Source organism: Aotus nancymaae, unplaced genomic scaffold (assembly GCF_030222135.1).
Source record: "Aotus nancymaae isolate 86718 unplaced genomic scaffold, 86718_ANA_hifiasm-v0.15.2.pri h1tg000059l, whole genome shotgun sequence".
Lineage (NCBI taxonomy): Eukaryota > Metazoa > Chordata > Mammalia > Primates > Aotidae > Aotus > Aotus nancymaae.
In genome coordinates this window covers 50,167,169-50,178,408 of record NW_026988473.1, presented here as the reverse complement: position 1 = coordinate 50,178,408, position 11,240 = coordinate 50,167,169, and the positions used below count along the sequence as shown (strand labels likewise).

Sequence of the window (11,240 nt, the reverse complement as noted above, 5' to 3'; positions counted from 1 at the left end):
ACTATATCAAGGGCATTGCAATGGGAATACGTATATAACATGATAGTAAACTATGTGTGTGTATTTAGGGAGGTAAAGGAACACAAAGGTTTTTAAAGGAAAAATGAGGATCATTACATAATTGTTTTGAGATAATTATCCTGGCTACAAGGATCAGTAACAAGGGCGACACTAATCCAAGACTGGACAGGCAGTTGCTGGACAGATGCCTTCACAGGAGTATTTTTGTGTAAGGTTGCAATTTTTGCAGCTTTTTTTGTGATAGTTTTTCTTATCAGGCATTTATGCATGACAACTTTCTCTTCATAGCTTTCCCTAGCTCAATTTATCAGTTTTTTTTTTTAAGTGACTCCATTTTGATTCTGATAACTTTAACATTGACAGCCATGAAAAGAATTCTCAGATCTCTGACTGCAGGGACTGTCACTGACTGTTGGCCTCAGCTGGTATATTCTGAAATCTATTATGTGTTTGCAAGACCATGCTTCCCATGGACTGCTCCTAGCCAATGACTGAGCATGGCAGGGATCCTAGGAAGGCCCATTCTTGGAAACTGTGGGATTCCCCTGATGGCTCAAGGATGAACTTCCTTAGAACTGCACTGAAACCAAGTCTCCTCCACTCAGTTTTCCTTTCTTCCCTTTCTTTTCACAAGGATCACACCTGCATCATGGTCTCCTGGCTCTTCCAGCCTCCCCTGTTTCTGCCTATCTGACATCTGCTTCTCAGAGGACTGAGACACATTTCTGTTACTCCAAGTGTGGTCCTTGGACCAACAGCACTGGCCTCATTAGAAATGCATATTGTCAAGCCCCACCTCAAACCTACTGAATCAGAATCTCATTTTAACAAGATGATTCATATGTGCATTATAATTTGAGAAGCACTGATTTAGATAATTTGGATTTTTCAGCAAATCCTTTAAATCTCAGTTTGGAAACTGAGTCCTTGCCAAGGTAAATATTTGGAATCACAAAGTAACAGATAATCTGGGTCCTGCATTTTATAAGTCAAAGCCCAGCAAAGTTAAGAGACTGGTTCAAGGTCATAGATTAGATTAGAACAGCACTAGAACCCAGGTCTCTTGCCACCCAGCTCTTCCCACCCCAGGCTCTACTGTGAGCAGGCTGTTTGCTGTAAATATGCATTGTTTAGTGTGGTAGCAGTGGAAATAAGGCTAGTTGTGGTACAGTACAAAACATATTTGTTCTTTGTTCTGTGTTCCAGGCACACAGTTTTCTAAAACCCTAGAAATTTCCTAAGTGATACTTTGTTATTCCTAACATACCCCACCCTTTGGGAGTATCTTTTGTTATTCATCACTGCCCTTCAACACCTGACTTTATGCTAACAAGGTGATCCAGGGTGGGGTCCCTAGATAGGTTAAGGATGTGGGCTGGTCATCTGAAAGACTAAACAAGTGAACTTTCCAGGCCATCACCAACCTCAGGGGAGGGAGGGTAACTGGAGTCTGGGTTGTAAAAACTCTTGAATAATGAGATAAGGAGTGCCTCCAGGTTGTGATCACATCAGGTGCTGGGAAGGTAGTGTGCTGCCTCCCTCCATACTGAGCATCTCTTCCCTTTGGCTGATCCTGAGGTGTACCCCTTAGAAGTAAGCTGTACATCTAAGTAAAGTGTTTTTCTAAGTTCTGTGATTTGTTCTAGCAAATTACTGAGTCTGAGGATGGGTGTGGAAACCTTCATATTTATAGCTGGTTGGTCAGAAGTTCTGGTGGCCCTTAGAATTTGCAGCTAGTGTTTGAAGTGGGGGCAGTCTTGAGGACAGACCTGTACTTGTGGAGTCTATGCTAAATCTGGGCAGTTAGTGTCAAACTTGAACTGAATTGTTGGATGTCCAGTTGATGTTGGAGAACTGGTATAAAACATGACATGCATTTATTTTATCACAAGTGGCCTCTGAAAAAACGTATTAGTCCAAACTCAGATGTGCTGTAAGTATAAAATACACACTGGATTTTGAGGACTTAGTAGGAACAAGGAATATATTTCATTTTTTTTAGTATTGTTTACTCATTAAAATGACATTTTTGACATATTGGATTAAATATATGATGAAAAACAAATATATTAAAATTAATGTCATCTTTTTTTTTTCTTAAAAGATACGTATGTGGCTTGCATTCTACGTTTGATGGTACTGCTGTAAACCCTATCTCTTTGTCAATACTGCTTTATTCATTGCTTAATTAATAGCTTTGGCTGGCATTGCTGAGGACACTTCCCTGTTATCAGCTTGGGATCTTTCAGAAATTCTTTCATGGGATGATAGGATTACTTAACTCTTATAAAAACCCCTGATTAAACACCCAAGAATGTCAATTTCCCTGAGAAGCAGATCTGCCATGTTATTTGCAGTTTAAGTTCTAGCTCTGGGGTGGAGATAGTAGAGTGAGGGGGTTGGGGAGGTGGGAATAAAGGATTTGGGTCAAAGGGGTTGGGAAGTGACCCATGCTAATGCGTTCCTTTGAGTTTCCATCTTTCTTTTTTTCAGACAGGGTTTCAGCATGTTGGTCAGGATGGTCTTGATCTCTTGACCTCAGTGCCTCGGCCTCCCAAAGTGCTGGGATTACAGGTGTAAGCCACTGCACCAGCCGAGTTTCCACCTTTCAAGAGCCCAGATTAGAAGGGTTTTGTCACTGGGACCACAGAAGGGAGGGCCCTGTTAAGGCTCTTACAGGTTGCCAGGCCCTGGTCGTTCTCCCTTGGAACTGTAAACCAAAAAAGTATATGAGACAGGTCTCAATCAATTAAGAGATTTATTTCTCCAAGGTTAAGGATCATGACCCAGGACAGTCTCAGGAGGTCCTGAGAATACAAGCCCAAGGTAGTTGGGTTTTTATGTTTCAGGGAGACATAAGACATCAACCGACATATGTGAAGTACACATTGGTTTGGCCTGGAAAGGACGAAGCTTATAGGTCATAGGTGGATTCAAAGATTTTCTGATTGACAATTGGTTGAAAGAGTTATTATCTAAGAGCCTGAAATCAATTGAAAGGAGTGTCTGGGTTAAGATAAGGGGTTGATGAAGTCTCAAGGTGGCTGCCCTTAGAGGCAATAGATCGCAAATGTTTCCTATTCACACCTTTAAAAGATACTAGACTCTTAGCTAATCTCTTCAGGATCAGAATAAGACTTGGGAAGGGAAGGGGATTCTCTATAGAATATAAATCGCACCCAGGATATAGCTCGGTGGGGCCATTTCAAAATATGTAAAAGAAATGTATTTTGGGATGAAAAAAACTTTGATTTCTTTTAGGGCTTGCTATCTGTTATGTGATGCTATATTAGAGTCGGGTTGAAATTTGGTATCTTATAGTGACAGTCTATTTTGTTAGTCTTAAGATCTGTTTTAATATTAATGCTGGTCAGTTGTGTCTAAACCCCAAAAGGGAGTGGGTATAATGAGGCCTGTCTACCTCCTTGCCCCAGCATCATGGCTGGAACTGGTTTTTCAGGTTTCTTTGGAATCCTGTTGGCTGACAGGCTCCATTTAGTCATCTGGGGGGCTTAGAATTCTATTTTTGGCTTACAGAACCCAGTATCCTTCTCCCTTTTCACAGCTAAGACCTGAGGAATGAAGGGCAGGCATCCAGACACTGACACTGTGAACATAGCTTCTACTCAAGCCCTAATCCCAGTTGTTTCCCTCCTCACTGAATCTCAGGGACATAGCAAAGCATAATGGTAGCTGTTGAGAGGCCTAGCACCAAGGAAAGGTTTGAGGGCCCTTGGCTAGATCAGCATGCTCTTGAGACTGAGAACTGAAAGCTCAAGAGGGCTATGTCACTGTCTCACCTTGAGCCTCAGTGGCTCTTTGGGGCCCTCTTGCTTAGCTCAGAGGACTCTGGATGTCAAAGGACTTAAAGGCTCAGCCTTGAGATGAAAACTTGCATTCTCTGTTGGCTACATGAGGTAAACTCATGGGCTTAACAAAGGAAGTATTGTCTAGAACTGAAATCATTGATCATTTGTGTTGTTTAGCAATTCCCTGAAGTAGAAAAATCTGCTGCTCAACCAGACTTCAATGTCTCATGCCTAAAATTTTCACAGATTATTAGCATATACTGTAGGTGGTGGAATGTACCCAGAATAGGTAAGGGACTTAACCAATTTCAAACAGCTTATTAGAGGCAGTGGTAGTAGTGGCAGCACATGTGAGAATCTTGGCCTCAAGTCTCTTACCTAAACTCTGCAGAAGTGTGTCTGGAACCCAGAAGCTCAAGCTAGCATGTCTAATATCCCGGGTTACTTCTTGAGCAAAGGGCAGTGATGACATTAGGAGAATTAACGTACAAAGTGGGTCATGCTTTGTTTTATTCTTGAAACTTTAGTCCCGTGTATGAATCCTGAGTGTTACTCTCTTGAGTGCTGTGCACTGCAGAATGAACTTTATTTCACAGTAAATGAGGGATGCTTTTTCTTAAGAAATAAATTTAATTCAAGGTGGTTAGTGAATTTAAGGCAATGTAATGCCTTCATGAAAGTTAAAATAATCCAGTTAAAAAAGAAGCACTGTGTATAGTCTCAAATAGCTTGAAGGTACAATGGGCTCCATATTTTACAAAGTACAAAAAATTATTTCATATACAAAGAAAAATACAAATAATGTGCAAAAACCATTTTCACAGGTGGCAATTTATAAAATGGAAATGATAGAAAAATCCTTCATTCTTCAAATTTCTTATATATTAACACGGTTCTATTTCATAGTGTGTAGACAATTTTAAATTTGAAAATCTGATTTATTTTTATCTTTTTTTTTTTTTTTTTTTTAATAAAGATGGGGTTTCACTATGTTGGTCAGGCTGGTCTTGAACTCCCGACCTCAGGTGATCTGCCCACCTTGGCCTCCAAAGTGCTTGGATTACAGGCGTGAGCCACCATGCCCGGCCTCTGATTTATTTTTAATCTACAAAGAAAGTATTTTTTTTTATTTTTTAAAAAGGGAACTATTATTTCATTATTGAAATCTTATGAATGAATCAGTTAATTTATATTAAATTATAAGCAGGCTATCTGAAAAACAGGGATATAGAAATCATATATACACATTTTTGAAATATTAGTTTACTATTTAACATATTAACATTTCAAAACAAATGCAATGATGTAGCTACCTATGATGCCAGCTGGTGCCAGTGGTTGTAGCAAAGACGCTGTTTCTGTTTACCATGAGCAAACAGCATTTCTTGGGTCTTAAGCTAAACAAACACAAGATCTCAAAGTAAAGAAAATCTAAAAACAGTTCTTACTTTTCATGTGTAGAAGTGTAGTTTGGGTATCCAGTCATGCCACAGTGTGACTGTGATCTACACAAGCCCTTGTCACAGGTGTGTGTGGTCCTAAATAGCTGGTCTCTGTCTTTCCAACATCTTCACTTCATTAGGAGTTCAGTGCAAGTGTTTGTTTTGTGAGTTAGTTAGTGCATTCAGCTTTTTTGCATGTTACTTTGAAAAAAAAAAAAAAAAAACTGTCAGGAAGAAGAAAATATGTAAGAACACAAGGCCCTGGATCCTCAGAGCATCTCTGGTCTAGAGAATTCAGTGTTTTGGAAGTAGTGTTTTCCTCTATTGGGCTGGTCATTGTTGCACCATTCCCTGGATAATCTTTTTCCATCAGAATAATGATGTGTGCTCCCTCTTTGCCTGGTACTGAACAAGGACGTCTCTTGTTGTGAACCCCAATGGCAAAGCAGGGACCACGGAAGCACCTCTTGGGAGCACCAGAGAACTGAGCATCTCAAAGGTCAGGCAGTACAAGTAGATTCCTCTGATAGGAAACCTAAGTCTATGTAGAATATGAGACAATCTTGGAGTGTTTTGATTTTTGCTTGTTAGACAGCTCTCCAAGGAAATTATGACCTTGGAGAACAAAAAAGGATCTATAGCTTTCATGAAGAAGGACCCAAGTAGGTGGAAGCCATTTTGTCTGGGTGAGGTTCACAGTTGGCTCAGGAGACATCTGATCACTAATCACTAGACCCTGTTAGAAAAATTTAGTGCAAGATACAGGGAGTGCATGGGGCTCTTGACCAGACCTGTGTGAAACAACTATCCAGGTTAAGTAGAGATCGCAACTGCTGCAACAGGGGACTGGGCAGGAGAACCTCGGGCCCTGGAATAACTTGTCGTCAGCTCCTCAAGGATTCATGTTTGTTTTCTAACTGGCAGCATACGTTTCTCTATTTCTTCTGTGTGGGTTGACCATGGGCATCAGGCATCAGAGATACAGCTCTGGATCCTGTCCATCCATTGCTGGGCACTCTGTCCATCCTGGGCACAGAAGTTATACACACGTTTGCTGGTCTTGAGCTACAAAACCAAATGACAGAGAACCAGAGATGAAGGGCAGGGCTGTTTTATGGCTTTGGGTGAGTGGTAAATCAATCCCTGTGACCTTCCCTTTTCCATACTGTTCCAGAACCTCTATGAATTCTTCTTCCTCAACTACCATACTGTCATTGCCTTTACTTTTCTGGTCTCTAGAGTCATAGGGGATGCTGAGAGAAGGGTATTGGCAGAAAAAGAAGACACACCGGGAGTGCCTTACTTTGCATTTTCTTGGTGTCTTCTTTGACTAAGGAGGAAGAGTCAGCAATGAATGGTGCCTTTAACCTCTCCCATGCACTGCACCAATGCACTAAAGGTGAGGGAGCTCCTTGTGCTCCAGGGGGTTGCCTGAGATTTATCCACACCATAAAGTTGGCCTTTGTGTCCCCTTTCTTCAGTTGGAGCCATATTGGAAGCCCACTATCAGAAAAATGGTCTCATGGCCTGAGCGGGGCCCTAGAGGATGACCTATCTTCTTTATGAAACCCTCCTTGACTCCCAGGACTACATAAGTCTCCTATTATGTGGCCTATAAATGCCCCATGGCCCACCTAAGGGCTGCTGAAGATGTTAGGGTAGATAGTTATCATATGTGACTAAGGACAGTCTTTTATGGATGGTCAAGCATGAAGACCACTGAATACATCTGCTTTTGAAAGTAGATGGTGTCACTGAAATAACTAACAACATTTAACAAGGAGTTCATCTGTTTCCATGTGCGGCTGGACTCCTTTTGCACAAAGCAGTATGCAGCTTTTCTGAGACACACAGACAGCAAGAGAAGATAGCCTTGGGGGTCAGTAGTGCTGAGTTCAAGCTCTGGAATAATTCCCATAGCCAAGGGGATCTGTCATCCATTTGCAGTCACCACCAATTCCTCTGAGGGCCCCATAACTCTTGGAGACAGAAAGATGTGCAGGCAGAGCCAGGAAAAGAGAAGTAAGATCAACTTACATCAAAGAAAGCCTTGTCGCTTGTGTGCTTTGGGGCTCCCATGCTGGGGCCAGCAGGGATGACCATTTCTACTTCAGCCAGATCAATGTGGCCTTTACAGCTCGTGTCCTCACCTGAGTCATAGTATCTCAGCTGGAACCAAAAGGATACAAAAATGAGATATAAGAGATACAGAAACAGAAAATGACATGGCTTTTCAAACTGTATTTGAATACCTTCCTCTGTACCTTGGTTATATATGCTAAACTATGCCTGGAAGAATACACAAAAAATTAATAATACTTATTGCTTCTAGGAAGAACTAGGTGGCTTGGAGAAAGCACTGGGGAAAAGACTTATGTACTGTTTGAAAATCAAACAAATAAATGTATTATATCTATCTTAAAAAATAGAATTAAGACTGGGTGCAGTGGTTTACGCCTGTAATCCCAGCACTTTGGGAGGCCAAGGTGGGCAGATCACTTAAGCCCAGGAGTTCGAGACCAGCCTGGGCAACATGGTGAAACCCTGTCTCTATGAAAAATAGAAATATTAGCCAATCATGGTGGTGTACACCCGTAGTTCCAGCTACTCAGGAGGCTGAGGTGGGAGGATTGTTTGAGCCTGGGAGGTCGAGCTGCAGTGAGCTGAGATCATGCACTCCAGCCTGAGTAAGACCCTGTCTCAAAAAATAGTAAGTCAACTAGCAACTGTAAAAAGTAAATGTAACATATAAAAAGGGGGCTAATGTTTAGTAATCTACAGAATTCTAGAAATTGATAAGAAAAAGACAATCTAGTAGAAAAATGATCAAAATATCTCAACAGGCAAGTCACAGAGAAATACAAATGACCTATAAACATCTGAAAAGATGACCAACCTCATTAATCAAAGACAAGTAAAGGACAATAAATGAGATTTTACTTTTGGAATGAGAAATATTAAAAATGTCTGATATTATCCAGTAAGTTACTAGATAATCTCAAATACTACCAGTGTGAATATAATTGGTTAGAAATTTTTTGGGGAACACTCTGGCAATGTCAACTAAAATTTAGAATGTTTATGCCTATTGAAATACCATTCTCACCTTTATAAAGTAGTCTTACAGAAATTCTCTCCCACAAGCATGCAAAGAAACATGTACGGAGAGGCTTCCTCTAGCTTTATCAGCTAAACATTGGAAAAGACATATTTATCTTTCATGCTGCAGTGAATATATTAAATGACAATTCATCAATAAAATGGAATACTATATAGCTTTTCAAAAAGAATACAGAGTATCTATATGAGTTTATATAGAACTTATATAGGAAAACTGTTCAAGACATTTAAAAAATCAAGTTCCAAATAGCATAGAGATATAAAATGATTTTTGAAGAACACAATAAATAGCCTGACTACACAGGGGACTTGGAGATCTGTATGAAATGCTTGAATGTGGCATAATAAGCATGTATTGGCTCTTGGAATAAGAAAAAAGAAAAAAGTCAAACTGCTAAGGAATAAGCCTTATTGGGCTATAATCTATGGATTTTATTCCCTAGCATACATGTCTGGTGCTTCTGACACTGGTTCTGGCCTGAGACTTTTCTCTGTCTCTCTTCTCAGGCATGGTATGAGCAGGGAAGTGGAAAAACTATATCTTTCATGTTAAAGAAGTCCAGAAGAGGGCCGGGCGCAGTGGCTCACGCCTGTAATCCCAGCACATTGGGAGGAAGAGGTGGGTAGATAACAAGGTCAAGGGATCGAGACCATCCTGGGCAACATGGTGAAACCCCATCTCTATTATTAAAAATACAAAAATTAGCTAGGCATGGTGGTGGGTGCCTGTAGTCCCAGCTACTCAGGAGGCTGAGGCAGGAGAATTGCTTGAACCCGGGAGGCAGAGGTTGCAGTGAGCTGAGATTGCACCACTGTACTCCAGCCTGGCGACAGAGTGAGACTCCGTGTCAAAAAAAAAAAAAAAAGTCCAGAAGACTGGTAAGAATGCAGATATAATTTGATGTAATTGTAAATTATAGAAAAATTATGACATTCTCCTATGTTATATTTAGAAGTTCGATGGAACGTTTTTTTACATAGTATAGGCTCTATGATTTCAGAGTGTGGCTCCCTAAAAGGACTTCCATTTGTATATTATTTGAACATAAATTCTCTATATTGTTTCACAAAGACTGTAATTTATTTTTATTTTTATTTTTACTTATTTATTTATTTTTTTGACACAGGGTTTTGCTCTTGTTGCCCAGGCTGGAGTGCAATGGCACTATTTCGGCTCACTGCAACCTCTGCCTCCCAGATTCAAGTGATTCTCCTGCCTCAGCCTCCCAAGTATCTGGGATTACAGGCATGTGCCACCATGCCTGGCTAATTTTTTGTATTTTTAGTAGAGATGGGGTTTCACTATGTTGGCCAGGCTGGTCTCGAATTCCTGACCTCAGGTGATCTGCCCTCCTTGGCCTGCCAAAGTGCTGGAATTACAGGCATGAGCCACCACACCCAGCCTTACTCTGTAATCTTTATGAAACTCCCTAAGCAGAGGAAAAGCTAGTCCCCAAATACAGTCTTCATTTGGAAGGAGTCTTCTAGATGCAGGTCCGACCAAAGCACTGTATAGGAGTAACAGTTCAGGTCTTTCCTAAAAGATTCCATTTTATAGATAAATGCATTGAGAATCAAAATGTGTAAGCCTCAGCCTCAAGGCTAACTTGTCAGTTCCAAGGTGGAGTAAGGCCTGTGGTCAGAAAACAGGAGACAATGCAGCTTTCAGTAATGCAGGGTGCATAGTTGCTGGAGTTGTGGGTAGGAATCACTCTCCCTTGAAATCACCGGAGTAAAGACTATGATGCTAAGGATTGCAGAGACTGCTACAGGAATAGCTAAGAACATAACATAACAATAGGCAAAAAATTTCTTGACATAGTCAGCAAGGTCCAATCTAGTATTTGCCTACAGTGAATTCCAAGTTTGGGTGGGCACATCCCCTTCTGCCTCTTTTGGGGCCCTTTTACTTCCCTGTTGCTGCCATCTTTGAAGGGTAACAGTGCCTTCTTTAGTAACCAGTATAGAAATGGGCACAGAGGTGGTGTTCAATGTTTGTAGAATAAATTAACGCCCTCTGTTTTGAATGGATGCTTTCTGCTTCAAGGATGAAGGTAACCTGTATTCTGGGGATTATTCATAGGCACAGGCTTATATGTGCATATGGTATGTATGCAACAGGCTGAAAACCTCAGGAATCCCCTCCCCTGGGTTTTAAGAGCAGGCAGCAAGAGATATTTGAGCATTAAAAAAAAAAAGTTGCCGGGCATGGTGGCTCACGCTTGTAATGCCAGCACTTTGGGAGGGCTTAGCCTAGACAGAAGTAATTTCTTTTGGCTTTAGGAATATTACCTGATGTTTTGTTACATCCAAAACAAACCAACGGGGCTTCCAACCTTTCAGCAAAGCCCCTCTTTTATAAAGCGTTCCCTCAAAGGACCTAGAAGAAATGATGACAGGAGAGTTAATAATTTTGATTTACACTTAAAAAATGCCATTAAGGGGAGAGGGGGAGGTCGTTTTTGTCAGTCTCTATTTCCCCTAGATGATCCAAAAAAGGCCAGTAAGAGTTCTCCCCAGAATTTTTCTACTAGACCTCTGGAGAAAGACTGCTGCTTTCTGCTGGGATTACCACATTTGTGAGGCTTGGAATGATTAGTAGCCATCTTTCGTGCCATGTTGGGACTGATGTAACACAGAGAGAGGGAAAAGCACAGCCAGGAAATGGACAGAAGATACTGTGTGAGAAGCTAGCATACCCTTGGCTGTCCTAGTTTATGTGAGTAAATTCCTTTTTGCTTTGGCTAACATAAGCCAGATTTCTGATGTTTGCCACTGACAAAGTGCTGGCTAACACATATTCCCTCAAATACTCTGGCAGACATGAGATAAGAGCCATCAGGACTCA

General features: G+C 41.0%; 1 protein-coding gene across 3 annotated transcripts in view; it reads right to left on the bottom strand.

Moving 5' to 3' along the window:
- Positions 1 to 4,439: 4,439 nt before the first annotated feature.
- SBF2 (SET binding factor 2) overlaps positions 4,440 to 11,240 on the bottom strand; it is a 472,399-nt gene continuing 465,598 nt past the window's right edge. For all 3 annotated transcript variants that reach the window (XM_012456679.3, XM_012456682.3, XM_012456680.3), the window contains 3 exons: positions 10,685 to 10,772; positions 7,310 to 7,441; positions 4,440 to 6,337 (listed from right to left, as the gene is read on the bottom strand). In XM_012456679.3, the coding sequence (XP_012312102.1) occupies positions 6,239 to 6,337; positions 7,310 to 7,441; positions 10,685 to 10,772 (319 nt within the window). In that variant the 3' untranslated portion in view covers positions 4,440 to 6,238. The remainder of the gene's footprint in view (positions 6,338 to 7,309; positions 7,442 to 10,684; positions 10,773 to 11,240) is intronic.